Below are 15,071 nucleotides of genomic sequence, written 5' to 3'. Positions count from 1 at the left end.
CGTTCAACAATGAGGCTACAGGTTCTAGGTACATGGTTGCCTGGCTAAAGAGCACGTTTCCAACTGTAAGGAGTGGCCAGTGGGATGTGTGCAAAAGTGATACAACCTACTTCCCAGTCTGTCCCCCAAAAAGTTGGGAGGTGCAGGCTGAATAAGCTGGGTGATGGTGAATTGGAACAGCCACCCTGGACCCAGAGGTGGAAGCCTCAACTTAAGAATGACAGCTATGCCACGAGACCCAAATCTTCCACCTCTGGACTGTTAAACGTACAAGAAATAAACTTATCATGTTACTGGTGGGAGGGGACCTTGACCTGTTCCCTCATAGTCACATGAGCTTCTTATAGATTAAGGTAACTGAGACACCTACCCAAGGTCACTCTTTCACCATATGGCAGAGCTGGAATTTGAACCCAAAGTCTTATCTTAACCCCAATTCCAGTGTTTCCCAAAGCAGGTTCCAGGATCACTGGCCCCGCTGGGCGTTTACGGGCCCTCCCCTGCACTGGAACACATGCAGGATGTCCCTTTGGGAATCATTGCTGTGCAGAACCTGGACTTTTTATTGGCTCTTGGGTCCTTGATGAGAGTCTTTCGAAATACAGGAGAAGTCAGGAGCGGGCTTGTGTGTTGGCACTTGGATGGGAGACAAGAAGTAGCATCCCTCAGGGCCAGACGTGGCAGTGATGCCAGCAGGGACCTGAGACTTGAGGGTAAGGGAATTCCACAGGTGGAGGGGACTTCAGCAAGCCCTCCCCCTCACCCCCACGGGATTTCCTCTGGGCAGAAGGTCTAAACTGTGCTGCCCAGAACTACCGATGCGGGACGGGCCAGCCCAAGGTGTGCGTTCAGGAAATGGATTTGGGGGTCGGGGGGGGGCTCTCTTCTCCTCATGTCAGAAATACATTTTAAATTAACACCGAGGCTCCAGACATGCAAGCTGGGCTCCCAAGGCTTATCCTTAATCAGAACCAGAAGACCAAGTTCCAGCCCTGGCCCTGGGTTAAAGGGAACCGACATGCGCAACTTCCCAGCCCTGTGCGCGCCCGCAGCAGGCCCGCCTTCCTGCCCAAGACACCTCCAAAGAGTAGGGGCCCAGAGCCGAGGAGGGGGTGTGCGCGTCCGGGAGGGGAGAGGGGGCCGGGGAGGGGGTGCGCGCATCCGGGAGGGGAGAGGGGGCCGCGGAGGGGGTGCGCGCGCCCAGGAGGGGAGCCGGGCGAGGATAGGCCCCCAGGCTCGGCCTGTTGCGCGCCCACCAGGAGGAGGGCTCCCGAGAAGCCGGCCTGTGCCCAGCTTTACAAACGAAGCGCTTTATTTACACGGCGTCTCTCCAGGCCCCTGGGGCGAGGCTGACTGCAGGGGGGGTTGGGGGGGCCAGTGGCCCGGCAACGGAGGGTCCTGAGTGGGCCGGGCCAGGCCGGGAGCAAAGGCACGAGGCCCTGGGCGCCCGATCCCAGGGCAGAGGTCCGCCCGCACAGAGAAGGCAGCATGGAGCCAGCTCCCAGGGGTCAGCTCCCAGGGGTCAGACCAGGGTCCGCACCGCCGCCGCAGCTCTGTTCATAGGACGGCGGGGCCTCTGCGAGGAGAGAGCGAGGTCTGCATGGGGCCCGCAGCACTCCCTGCCCCCCAGGCCCCAGACCCCCACTCACCACAGGGGTAGCCCCAGGAGCTGTACTCTGGCGGGAGGATCAAGGTACTGGTGGTGGGCACCGGGCCCCCTGAGCCCTCTGCAAAGTAGGGGATGGTGGCACCTGTGGAGATGCACAAGGGAGGGGGCAAAGGGTGGGCAGCAGGGCTGCCATCCTGAGGACGGAGTTCAGGGGCGCCAGGCACAGAGCCGAAGGCGGCCTGTGGTGGCTGCTGCTGCGAGTGGCTCTTGGTGAAGAGGGAGATGGGGTCCTCAAGGTGGGGGCCACTGGCCATGGCCTCATCCTCCTCCTGGGGGGGTGCCGAGGGCACCACCCGGGACAGGGCCCCAGGAGGAGGACTTGGGCCTGGCTGGGGGCTCAGCGGAGCGTGATTCACAGGAATATTGCCGATGAAGACCGGGAGGGTCACTGTGGCTTCAGGCACCTTCAGGGAGACCTGGGGAGGAGGAGGCGTGAGTGGCCAGGCCAGTGCACCCCCCACCCCCCACACCTCTCCCTCTACCCTGAGCACCTGCAAGAAGTAGTCCACGTGGATGAGGCTGCAGCCGGGCAGGGCCGACTGGGGCAGGGCAGGCACCAGGATCTGCTCTTGCCACTGTGCCCGCCTCCAGGCCTTGACGCCCGCCCCCTCCACCTCTGCGATGGTCCGCACATCGTAGATCCAGCGCTTGGCCTTATAGGACACTTTCTGGGGAAGGGCCAGCCTGTGAGCCTGGGAAAGCCAGCCCCTTACCTCTCCTCCAGCCCCGTGAGGACACACCTGGGCAGCCAGAGGGGACTCTGACCTGCAGCAGACTGGCCACCACAGGGCTGGTGTCCTTGCCTGACTGGTTCTCGATGTCAGCCTGCAGCCGCAGCACCTGCCCCACCACATAGCCACGGAGGTCAGTGCTGGCAGTGAGGACCACGGTGCCCGTCTTCACCAGCTTGTAGGAGAACTTCTTGGTGGTGGAGGCTACATTGGGTTGCTTAGGGGAAAAACCAGGAAGGGAGTTGGTGGGTGTGGGAGGCTGGGTCCCTGAAGCCGCTGGACAAGCCCACACAGCCCTGCCACACACTGCCCCTGGACACAGCACAGTCAGCTCAGGACAGACAGACTGCTGCTATTCCAGACCCTGGCCACCTCACCCTGGCTGGAGATGGGGCATCAGGGCAAAGGTGCAGGCCATCCAGGAGGCTACGGCCCCATCCTCACCTCGATGTCTGGGATGCTGTTCAGGTTCAGGGGGCTCAAGATGTAGAACACGCGGCTACACTGGTGATCCTTGGAAAAACGCGGCGTGTCGATAGTGGCCCGCACCTGGTACACAATCTTCCCGAAGGGGCCCTCAAAGGACGTGGGCGCTGCAGCTGGAGAGAGACCAGAGACTGGTACCTAACTGTCACCCGCCCCTACCTCCCACTCACCACCCCACCAACTGTCCCCACCAGGCCCGGCCAGGCTGGGCTCTTACCAGGAAGCAGGAACTGGAATGGGAAGTTGTGTTCTCCAGCAGGCAGGCTCCCTGCAGAGATAGGAGGGAGGTGTGATGGAGAGGGGACCTCCGGAGCACCACAGGGCCCAGGACAGGAGCAGGCACTGCAGCCAACCTTACAAGCTTACACTGTGTCTGGCTGCTGGGTCTCCCAGCCTCTGACTCCAGCACCACAGCAGCACCGGGCTGTGGCCTGAGCAAAGGACGGGACAAGAGCTTTGCCCAAAGAGGGGCAGGGGGGCAGGGCTGTTCCAACCCAAATCCAGCACTAGGGGAAGCGGGCCCCCTTGGGCCACCCAGCCCCTATCAGGTGATGCCCTGTGCCTGCCAGGGAGAGAGATCCAGCAGGTGCACAGCCCTGGGAGAGGATGGGCCAGTACAGATGGGGAGGTGGGGTAGACAGACAGGTCCCACTCAAGCAAGGGGTCACTGTGTGGGGTGAGGCGAGGGCAGGCTCCTGGACTCACCCTTGTCGGCCAGCGACAGAGCGCTGTTCGAGTAGCCCTCCTCCACCACCCATGACGCATCATTGGCCTTGGTGGAGACCCTGCAGGAACCTGTGCAGGTCACTCGGATGGCTGCAAAGGTGGGGGTGGTGTGAGTTCCAGCCAGTTGCTGGCCTGGGTCCGTCCCTGACCCCAGCACAGGGATTCAGGCAGGGCCAGCAGCACCCTGGGGTACTCCCAGGGAGCCAGGATGGTGAGGCACAGAGTTACATCCATCCTGCAGTTCATAACAAGAGGGCCCCTGTGGTCACCCAGATTACCCCTGGGCAACCCCCAACTGATAACCTTGGCTCCCAGCTACCCCTGGGCCCAGCAGACCTGTGAAAACCCAGTTCCCTATAGGAGATCCTTGGGACATCGATGATGAACAGAGACCTATGGGGCAGCTGACCTCCGACCCCATCTTTGTGCTGCCTCACAGGCCAGTCAGTCAGGCTGGGAGGCAGCCCTTCCCACTCCAGGAAGCTAACTGCTAGTCCTCACGCTGCAGGAATGTGGTCAGACCCGCCTGAGCAGATAAGGTATCCAACCGTGTGGTACACTGGAGGGTGGGGACACCCTTGACTTCCTGGGCCAGTACTGCCCAAGAGGGCTGATTTTCTGAGTCCTCTCCCTCACTCCCCAGACCAGGAACCATTTACAGCAGAGGTTGCTGCCACTGTTCTGTGGTCAGGAACTCGAATTCTTTAGTCCAGCAGATGTGTGCCTAGAGCCCACTATGGTCAGAAGGCCGTGGCTGGACAACCAGGGAGGGGACCACAGCTGGAGACCCAAGTAGGGAGGAGGTGGGAGCTCAGTGACAGGTAGCCCTGCGGCTCCACCCCTCCTCTCCCTGCAGGGCTGAGTCAAAGCCAAAGACCAGCTCCTGCCCAGCCCCTCTTTGCCCTCCTCGGACTTGACGGTCAGGTGAGGGACAGATGACTCAGCATCTGATGAGCTCCTGACAGAGCCGCCAGGCAGGAAGAAGCTGTGTCCCAAGTGCCCATGGCCGGGGTCAGCCACACCAGCCATGTCCTGGTTTCCCCAGGCTGGCCCCACCTTGCTGACGCACACCTCTTGATGGTCACACAGTGCACCGGGCATCCCTGCCCACAAACCGTTGGCTGGTCTTCTACCTCTGTTGGCACTGCCAGTGTCCGGCCCTCAGCCTTGGTCCCAGACCAGCCACACCACCCAGACCTCAGCCCCTATTTCTAATCCATGTTGTGTCAGCCATCCCCTCCCAGGGCCAGAACTGGAGTTGCTCCTACCCCAGAAATCTGGGACACCAGTGGTGCTCCTACAGACCAACACAACCCAAGAGAAACAGGAGAGAGAACAGGCAGACAAGGGGACGTGACTGTGAACCAACGAAAGGACGTCTGGGTGATTCCAGGTGCCACACCACTTTAAGAGTCTCTGTGGGGAGGGCGCACACCCCCAGAATTGGCTGCCCTGTGAACGCCGGGACCTACAGAGAATGTCAGAAGGGGCACAGTGGTGGTCCCCAGACAGGTCCAGTGCCAGCCGATGCTGTCAAGTGACCCCAGTGGATGGGACATGGAGCTGAAGAATCGCCCTGCCCACCTCTGCCTGAATTCTCAACCCACGACAGTGTGAGATACAATGAAATAGTTGTTTTAAACCACTTAGTTGAAGGGTGATTTGTTACTTAGGGTTGACCTACGTTGCAGCAGATAACAGGAACAGGTGTCCAACCTCACTAGGAATCAGGGAAACTCTGATGACTTACCATTTTAACCCATCAGACTGGCAAATATTAAATATTTTGACATGTTTGGTGAGAAGGTGGAAAAAGAGACACTCCCTTATGGTGCTCAAACTGTGGGCTGATACGGGGCCTGGAGAAGGAGGCAGATCTGCTGCAGTTTTACACACAACACCAGGGCACCCAGCAGCTCTCCTGAGAATGTCACCCTCTTCACCCAGGAGCCTCGAGCAACACTTCTCATAACAGCAAACAGTTGAGGCATAGCAGACGTGTCCAACAGCAGGGCGGCTAAAACAGTGACCCACCCAGCCTGGATCTGGCCCCCAGAACTCAGGTGAACAAGCCATGGGGCACCTGACCCCAGAAAAACAAACACTGTCAAACCGATCCTTGGGTTATCCCAGAGGGGCCCAAGCTCTGTGACCTTCCCAATGCCCATGCAAAGAGCCCCTTTTTGCACACATGCTGAGGCCCCTTCCGGGACCCTGCCTCAACAAGCAGCCTCCAATCACCATCTGGGAGTCAAACCATCCCATTCCTGTCCACTCTCTCCTCCACTGGGGAACAATGGAGGCACAGGGGTTGGGGACACACAGTGGGCCTGTCCCTCCTACCCCTGGCAGGGGGGTATCTGCTCCTAGAGGTGAGCATGACCATGGCACCAGCATGCACGCCCTGTGGCATGGCCACAGGACGGGGTAAGTGCATTCTGGCAGGTGCAGCCTCCACCTACTGCACAGCACCAAGTACAGGCTGCAAAACAACATACCATGCTGTGCCATCTAGGTTTAAAACGAGTGTTAGTTGTAACAGTGTCCAGATGCATAACGAAAGGCAGGCACTGAACTGACAGACATTCATCTTTGGAGATCTGGGGCTGCCCCGGTTCTCTAAAGAAAATCATCATGTGGATTGTGTTCCAGATGACTTCTGGAAATTTCCTCTTGAGCCAGCACTCCCACCTGTTCAGCAGCCCTCCTCCCTTGCACCTGCTGTCTGACGGGGAAGACCTCTGCTGGCTCCAAAAGTCTCTCACCTGGACCACCTTCAGCCAATGCCCACAAACCTGGGGCAGCCTGGCCTTTGCCATATCCTCCCAGTGAAGCTCTGGCCTGCAAGCCACTTCCCTTTGTCCTATTCCTAGATCTGTAACAAGAGAATAAGAACAGCGCCCACCTCCCACGGTCGCTATGAGGATTCATGGAGTTGGTTCATGGGACTTGGGGAGAATGGCACCTGGCCCACGATGAGAGCTCAGGGAGCTGGCAGAGCTGGCGGCCGGCTGCTGCTGTTGTCGGGGCATCACCCTGCCTTGTCGTTCACCTTGAGAGCAGAACACAGGGCAGCACTGCCTGACCCCCAGCCCCAGGCTGGGCTGGACCTGGGCTCCAGGAAATGGCTCCTTCCCCAGATTTCTTCCGCATCAGCTCCAGAGGCAGACAGAGCCCTCACGGCTGAGTGCAGATACCACTGTCACCCCCCAGACAGGTATTGAGTAGGCAAGACTGGGAGCCCCGCAGGGCAGGCCTGCTGTTCTCCCTTCCTCTCTGTCCTCCTGTGGGGTGGAGAGCCTCCCCCTTGCATCACTGGCTGGTAGTGGGAGCTCAAAAAGTATCTTTTGAATGAAAGAAGAAACAAAAAACCCACGGTGTTTCCTCTCCCACAGCCAGGCAGGGCTGGAGGAAGCCCCAGCACGGCCCCAGCACCCACATCCCCTCTACCCCTGGAGGCAACCTGAATAACACCCTCTCTGGCCCAGCTGGTCGTCCATCTGCTCCCCAGCCCACGGCACCCTCTCCTCCCCTACTCAGGGTCCCGGCTAGCACTCTTATAGTTGGGACCATAGCGGGGGCTCCCTTGGTCTCCTATGGCCCAGCTATCCATGCATCTATATCCCATCTGCCACATGGAGGCCGGGGAGCTCTGCCCAGGCCAGTTACACACAGCTTGGGCCATCCCTTCACTGTGGTCAGCAGTGGCCTGCTCACCCTGGGTCCCAGCTACAGCAGGGCAACAGGGAAGATGAGCCAGGTGGTGAGCCTTATGTGGGGTCTCTGTCACGGCTGTTTGTCCCACCAGCCACGAGCCTGCCCCTCCTTCCTGTGCCCCTGCATCTCGCTCTCCCCTCAGCCAGGAGCCTTCTAGCATCAGGTCACCTCTCAGCTCTGGCTCGTGCCCCATAGAACAGCTGCACTGCCCTGCCATGCACCCTGCCACAGCTGCACCTACCCCCACCCAACGCCAACTAGGGAGACAGGAAAGGAGGTGACAGAGTTACCGGGAGAAGGCTCCACAAGGCCAGACGCCTGACAAGAGGCACCTACACTCAGCTTCTTCCTAGACCCCTGCAGTCTCAAACAGTGGCAAGGTCGGGGGTGAGACCCATCCCGGACAAGGCAGAGGCTACCCAGAGAGGAGGACAGTGGCCCTCAGTCCTCAGTGGGCACCAAAAGCACTGAGCCATGAAATACGCAGGGGCCAGGAGGGGCCCGGTCCAGAGGGAAGCCGGGACGGCAGCTGTGGTAAGGGCCAAGCACCCCAAGGTGGAGAAGCGCCCCAGAAGGGACGTGCCATACAACCTCAAACCTGGAGCCAGTGATCAAGCAGAGAGGCCCTGGGCTGCACTTTGCCCACCCTTCTTGTGCGCCGGGCCGTGAAGTCCCGTCCAGATCCCTGTTCACATCTCAGTGGGCAGATGAGGCCAGCACCTGCGGAGAGCCCTAGCAAGAGCTGCCAGCAACCCGATCCCCAATCCCGAAGTCCCAGATGTCTGCACCAGCAGAGGGACTGAGCCAGAGGAGGCTCAGGTTCAGCTCCTAAATGTCCGCTGGGCCAGGGCGGCGAGGACGAGCTTAGGCTGGGTTTAGTAAGCAGGTGCCCGGTGGGCTCTACTGGGGACCAGCACTCTCGGCGGACTGTCTGTGAAGAGCGAGGGCCTGGCCAGGAGCCTGGGTGTGTGACAGAGAAAGCCCGGCGTGGGCCAGGCCCCAGGTGGGGACCTAGCAGGCGCGGGGCGCAGCGGATTCTGGACCGACAGGGAAGGTCGGAGGCGCGCGAGTGTCCAGGTCAGAGGGGTCTTCAGCAGGTGGGAAAGATCTAAGCCCTCGCTCCCGGCTCCGACCGCCGCGAGGCAGAGAGGGCAGGAAGGGCAGATGCGGAAGGACTGGGCTAGCCGGGCCTCCCGCTCCGCCCCGACCGCCGCCTGCCTCCCCGCGGCGGGTCTGCGCCGCCCGGCCTGCCCCACCCCGACCCGCCCGCAGTCGGCGGGGCCGAGCGGAGCCCATGCGCCCCCGGCCGGAGCAGGGGCAGAAAAGGGCGGCCGGCGGCCACCAGCAGCTGCTTCCGGGAGCCCCGGCCCCGCCGCAGGTGCGGGCCCGGCCACCTGAGCGCGCCCCACCGGCCCTCCCCCGCTGGGACCCCGCGCCCACCTCGGAAGGGCAGCGCCGCCCCCAGGCGCACGCGCACGGCCCCCGCCAGCGGCTCCCCCGGGCTGTAGACGACGCGGCCGTGCCTCAGGCGGACCTCGAAGAGCTGCACCCGCCCCATGCCGCGCCCTGGCCGGGCGGCCCAGCACTGGCCCCCGCCCGCCGGCGCGCTCCCCGTCCGGCCCGCCCCGCCCACGGCCGGCCCCGCCCACCATGGCCGGTCCCGCCCCTAGCCCTCGGCCCCGCCCATCCTACCCAGCCCCGCCCCCAGGCCTCGGCCCCGCCCATCCTACCCAGCCCCGCCCCCAGCCCTCGGCCCCGCCCCGCCCGGCCCGCAGCGGGGAGGGCGGGCGCGCTCGCGGGAACCCGGCGCACGAGCGCCCCCTGCTGCCCGGGGAGCGCGGCCGGCTCACCTGCCGAGGGGCCGGGGGGCCGGGGGGCGGGCCGGGCCGGCGCCCGCTGCTCACTCTCCGCCCCGGGCGCGGCGGGCTCGCGGGGAGGGTGCACTCCGGCCGGCCGGCCCGCCCCGGGTCTCCCGCGCCCCGCATCGCGGCACGGAAGGACGTCACGAGGGGTGGGCCGGTGTCCGGGCGGGGGCGCGAGGCCCCTGGAGGCCCCGCCGGGTCTCGGCGTCGCTTCCTTCTGCTCGCCGCGGGCGCCGTGCTGGCGCTCGGACGGGGTCCCAGGGGAGCGACGCGGCCCGGGCGCCGGAGCCGAGAGTGCGGATCCCCCCGGCCGCGGCGGGGCGTCGCGGAGCCCCGCTGCCGCCGCAGCGCACGGGAGGAGCGCAGGGCGGACGCCACGGGGCGGGGTGTGCAGGGCTCCGAGACGGGGCGCACGCCGACTTCGCGTTCGGTGGGGAGAGAGCTCCGGGGCGTGCGGCTTCAGTACCCGGGGCGCGCGCGCGCGCGCAGCGTGAGGTGCCTGGGAGGCGGCAGGGGCGCGCAGCTGGGAGAAGCGGCCGCGGGCGCCCGAGGTGGGCGCCAGGGGAGGCCAGGCGTTGGTCCGGACAGCTGGGCGAATGCGGTGGCGTTTCGTGCTGGAGAGGCCTGGCCGTGGTACAGGCTGCTTTGAGGATGGGAGAAAGTGGTGACCAGCAGAGTCCGAGACGCCCATTCGGCACGCGAGCGGACTAGGCTCTTCTACGCGTGTCTCGGGACACTGGAGATTTGTGAAACCCTTGCTGGTGGATGGTAACTCAAGTCAAGGTGCTGATGACGTCAGAGTTTGGGGCGAAAGCCACAGAAACCTAATCTAGCCCTCCAGCAGAAGGAGAAGGAACTGAGAGGCGGCAGGGCTCCGCCGGGCCAGGCTGAGGAAAGGGACGGCCAGAGGAATGGGCAGCCCCAGGCCTCACCAGGCTCCTGGGCATCTGCTGCTCTGGGAGGGAGGGTCCGATCGGCCAGGCTTAAGACACTTTCCTGGCAAAAGTACACAAATGGGGGAATTCCTGAACGAGGAGTTCAGGGTGCCCGTGGGAAGGGGGAGGATTGTGAGCGGCCCAAAAATGCCAAATGTCATCTTCCACACAGAAGTCAAGAAGGAAGTGTTTCCGGAAGTAGGGAGAGAGATTGTGCTGCTGCTGCTGAGATGGAGTAAATGAGGACAGAAAATGTGTGGCCTTTATCCCACATCACCTTTCATCTCCCACAATCGGACCCCTACACCCCTCTGCACGTCCTTTATTCCGACCCCCTTGCGCAGGCATCACATGTTCTGGAAACTGCTGCTGTGCCCTCATAACCACCATCAGCGCACATGCCCTGCTGCTTTTATTTCTAAACATCCCTTTCCTCTTTCTGCTCCCATGTAACCTGGCTTCCCCTGGATATTTACTTTCACACAACCATGTACCTCTGGGTCTGGTTCCTTATCACCGCTTCTAGACCATCCCTCCCCTCAAAAAAAGCTCCCAGCTTTAACTCTCATTTTCTCAGAATCATAATCCACTGCACTCCAAAAGGCAGGGCAGGCCCAAGCTCCTGATTCACTGTGATTCCCATCAGTACCACCCTCGCAGGAACTCTCCCTGACTTCAAAAGCCACACAGGTCATCCTTCCAAGCTCCTGGCCTCTGTCTTAAGATGTCCCCAGAATCTGCTCCACACCTGGCCCTGCAGTGATTTAGGACAGGGGAATATTGACTTGGTGCGTGAGTTAGGTAAAGAAGGTGGTTGGCAGTGTGGGCTCTGGATTGGTTGGTTTGTATGTGAAAAGTGTGTTCACAGGCAAGTCGTTTGCGATCTCTAGGAATTAGCTAGCCCTGGGGAAGGCAGTCTCTCCCCAGCTAGCAAGGCCCCCAAGATTTCAAAGCATCATAAGATACAGAAAATAAAAATCATGACCAAACAGCTCTCATTCCTGTGCCTCCTCTCAAAGAAGCTTCTCCAGCTGACTTGAGCAGCTCCCTCCTGTGGCTTCCTTTGTCTGCAAAGATGTCTGCCAACAACTTGTCCCATTCCTCTACATTCGCACTGTTCCTCTGTCAAAAGGCGGCTCCATCCCCTCCCGTTGAATCTGGGTTGGCCCCGGGACTTGCTTTAACTGGTAGAACTGCGGCAACAGACATGCTATACCAGTTGCAGGTTCTTAGGAGGCCTGGCAGCCTCTGTTTTCATTCCCTTGGAGTCCTGAGCTGCCAGGTAAAAATATCTGGTTACCCTGCTGGAGCGATCACACACAGAGAGAGAATGCCTGGACACGTGAGTGAAACCACCTCGAACTTCCTGCCTCAATCACACACCCGGTGTCTGTGGCTGCACAAGTGACCCTGGCTGTTTCAGCTGTCCGTCAATGCATAACAAACCACCCCAACTCCCTACTTATTATGAAAACTAGGCTGCACTCAGCTGGGAGGTTCTGCTCTGTGTGTTGTCTGCTGGGGATAGAATGTCCAAGGTGTCTTTTTCGCTTATACATCTGCCACCTTGTGTGGAGGTATCTCTTCCACAAGGCCTCTCCACAAGGTTAGTTTGGTCTTCTGCACAGCATGATGGTCTCCAGAGAGTGATACTGATTACCTGGCAGCATGCCCCCAAGAGAGAGGAAGGTGAGGCTGCCAGTCCTCGGGCCTGGGCTCAGGAGTCCCGGAACTTTCTACCACCTTAAATGCATCAAAACAGTCACAGGATTGCTGTGGGTGGAGCATCACACACTCACAGGGAGGGAAGGATTGATGGTATCAATGTGAGAACCTACCACGCCAGCCAACAACAGCAGAACCAACCATCTGAGCCCAATCTAGATTACAGAATCATGAGAAAATAAATAGCTTTTGTTTTAAGCCACTAAGTTTTGGGGTGGTTTATTATGCAGCAATAAATAACTGCAACAGACATTGGTACTTAGAAGTGAGGCACTGCCATTCCAAAATTCTAAAATATGGCACTGACTTTGGAACCAGGCGGCAGGAGGACACAGGCAGGGCAGTGAGAACATTGCTGTTGAAGGTTGGAGAAAGGCTGACCCATGTTGGGTATTAGCAGAAAAATGGCGAAACCATTGCCTGTAGTAATGTGGAAGACAGAGAATGTATCCAACAATCTGATTTTCCTGGCAGAAAGCTTAAAGGGCCAGTTGACTTCTTTCAGTTGTTTGTGATACAGTGAAGGAAAAGAGAAAGGAAGTAAAGAAGTAACTGTTGCATGTTCCAGCAGAAGTTAGAGGAAATAATTTCAAAGCCAAGTCTTGCTGAGTTGGAAAATAAAAACTATTTCTCATTCCCAAGCCTTTCCAGGCAGCAAGAGTTTCCCAAGGTGAGCGATGGTGTCCTGACGGAAATCAAATCCAGGATCCTGCCAGCAAAACACGGCCTCAGGGTTAAAACAAATTTAAGGGTGTGGCTGTATGATCCCTTGTTAAGACCTCTGAAAAACTGGGGGGGGAGGGGTCCTTGTAGACCCTGTCAGCCATACAAAAGCGCTTCTGAGGATCTTGAGGTCATTGTCCCACAGCCCTTGACTTGTAGCCCGTGGTAGAGAGGAGCCTTCTCAAAGACATTTGCAGTGTAGCTTTTGTCTAATGAAGTGAGTTTTAATTTGATACATAGAAAATTCCACAAAGTTTTTTTTTAAGGGTTGTATCTGCTTGAACTAAAATGGACAAGAGTTTGAAATAGAAGAGGCCTCTGGGCCGCCAACTTTCTAGAGGCGAGAAGCTGAGGAAGCTACTCAGCTGCAAAAATGGGCCATTTCCTACGGAAAAGGGAGGATGACCAAGAGTGCAGGGCCAAGAGCCCAGAAGGAGAAGCCAAGCACTGCTAAAAGAGTAGATTAGGGAACCACCTGCAGGGAACAGACAGGCCTGATCAAGGAACACTGTGACAGATGCCTGGCTGAATTAAAAATTGCTATGGGGGCTGGCCCGATGGTGCAGTGGTTAAGTGCGCATGTTCCGCTTCAGCAGCCCAGAGTTCGCCGGTTCAGATCTCGGGTGCGGACATGGCATGGCTTGGCAAGCCATGCTGTGGTAGGCGTCCCACATATAAAATGGAGGAAGATGGGCATGCATGTTAGCTCAGGGCCAGTCTTCCTCAGCAAAAAAGAGGAGTATTGGCAGCAGATGTTAGCTCAGGGCTAATCTTCCTCAAAAAAAAAAAATTGCTATGGAACACTGACTACAGAGTGTACTCCTCCTTTTTGAACAAGGTGTCTATTCAGTTATCCTGTCCTCCACCATAGAATGTTGGGTATGGGGGGAGGCAGATAACATGCCTCTGGAGCAAAAGGGTGCCTCATCCTGAGGTGCCTCATCCACAACTGGCCCTGTTGCATATCACAAAATACTGGACTCTAAGCCTAACCCCTTTTCTTATTATTTTTTTTTCCTTTTTCTCCCCAAAGCCCCCCAGTACATAGTTGTACGTTCTTTGTTGTGGGTCCTTCTAGTTGTGGCATGTGGGATGCCGCCTCAGCATGGTTTGATGAGCAGTGCCATGTCCGCGCCCAGGATTCGAACCAACAAAACACTGGGCCGCCTGCAGTGGAGTGTATGAACTTAACCACTCGGCCACGGGGCCAGTCCCTAAGCCTAAGCCCTTGACGAGATGGTAACACTGGGGGTCTTAGCAGGCACAGTGTGCAATCTTCACATGGGAAGAGCATGGATCATTAGGCGCCAGAGGGCGGACTGGACAGGCTGTTCCACTGGCAGCTCTCCAATGAACCACACTTCCCAAGCCCCCCAATGAACTTGTGCTCTTGTGCACAGCCCTCCTACATCGATTTTGGGCTTGCCCACATGACTTGCTTTGGCCTGTGAGATACTAGAAGCATGATTCAAGCAGAGACCCAATAAATGCTTGCCCAATGGCACTTGTCACATACAGCACAGCCTCCAAGCTGCAAGGAAGCCTTCCCATCCTGCCTGGCCATGTGGGGAAATCATGGATAATAAGCCAACACACAGAGAGAGGTTACATGGAAGAGAAATGAGGTGCTCCAGTCAAATTCCCAGCTGATACCATGTGGAACCGAAGATCCCTAGTTAATCAGAATTGTGAGAAATTATAAATCAACATTCTTTTAAGTCACTAAGTTTGGGGTGTTTTGTTACACATTGGTAGATAACTGAAACATATGGTGGTCACCGACAACTGCAGCTCTCTCACAAGCTCAAATCTACACATCTTTGACCACCACCTCCTGTCCTAGCTCAGTCCCTCTAGCGCCCTGACTCCTGTTTTCAGTAAAAAACACCTCAGGAGAATTGTCTGTCTCATGGTCTACAGTTGTCTCCTTCTACTCCCTCTTAACCTATTCAGGGACTCATTCCCCCACCACACACACCATCAAAATCGTGCTTGTCAAGGTAACTAATGCCCTTGTGTTGTGTTGCTCAATCTATTGATTAACTCCCAATCCTCACCTTCCAGGACCTCTCAGCAGCATTTGACATGCTGAGCCCTCCCTCTACCACATGTGCTGTCTTCTCTGGGCTTCTGTGCCACCGCCCCCCCTGGTTCTCCTCCTACATCTTCTTTCTCCTGGCTGGCTCCTCCTCTTTCTAGCCTCTCTTCCCCTTAACATGGGAGTATCAGGGCTCAGTCTTTGACCTCTCTTTATCTGCATTTTCTCCCATGATGATCTCATCCAGTTGTGTGGCTTTAAATACAACAAATATGCTAATGAATGCCAAATTTATATCCCCAGGCTGGACATCTCCCCTGAATTGTATACTCATATATTCAACTGTTTGTAACCTTAACATGTAGCATGAGTGAGAAATACATTCTTATTTTGCTAAGCCACTGAAAATTTGGGAGTGTTTGTTACTGCAGCATAACCAGGGCTACCCTAGCTGTTACA

At 58.2% G+C, this 15,071-nt stretch overlaps 1 protein-coding gene across 3 annotated transcripts; it reads right to left on the bottom strand.

Annotated features, from left to right (window-relative positions):
- Nucleotides 1–539: 539 nt before the first annotated feature.
- ARRDC1 (arrestin domain containing 1) lies at nucleotides 540–8,949 on the bottom strand. 3 transcript variants are annotated; one of them, XM_023629508.2, is made up of 8 exons: nucleotides 8,770–8,949; nucleotides 3,592–3,702; nucleotides 3,104–3,154; nucleotides 2,845–2,999; nucleotides 2,435–2,617; nucleotides 2,161–2,337; nucleotides 1,650–2,085; nucleotides 540–1,576 (listed from the first exon to the last, which is right to left on the bottom strand). In XM_023629508.2, the coding sequence occupies exons 1-8, from the start codon at nucleotides 8,885–8,887 to the stop codon at nucleotides 1,509–1,511; spliced, it is 1,299 nt and encodes a 432-aa protein (XP_023485276.1). In that variant the 5' UTR covers nucleotides 8,888–8,949; the 3' UTR covers nucleotides 540–1,508. The 3 variants fall into 3 exon arrangements, with proteins under 3 accessions (XP_023485276.1, XP_023485277.1, XP_023485275.1); XM_023629509.2 differs by lacking the exon at nucleotides 8,770–8,949 and adding an exon at nucleotides 3,949–4,158; XM_023629507.2 differs by having other exon boundaries at nucleotides 540–2,085.
- Nucleotides 8,950–15,071: the final 6,122 nt, after the last annotated feature.

The sequence above is a fragment of the Equus caballus genome, chromosome 25, assembly GCF_041296265.1.
Source record: "Equus caballus isolate H_3958 breed thoroughbred chromosome 25, TB-T2T, whole genome shotgun sequence".
In the NCBI taxonomy this organism is placed as follows: domain Eukaryota; kingdom Metazoa; phylum Chordata; class Mammalia; order Perissodactyla; family Equidae; genus Equus; species Equus caballus.
Note: the sequence above shows the minus strand (reverse complement) of the source record. Positions and strands in the feature narration are given on the sequence as shown.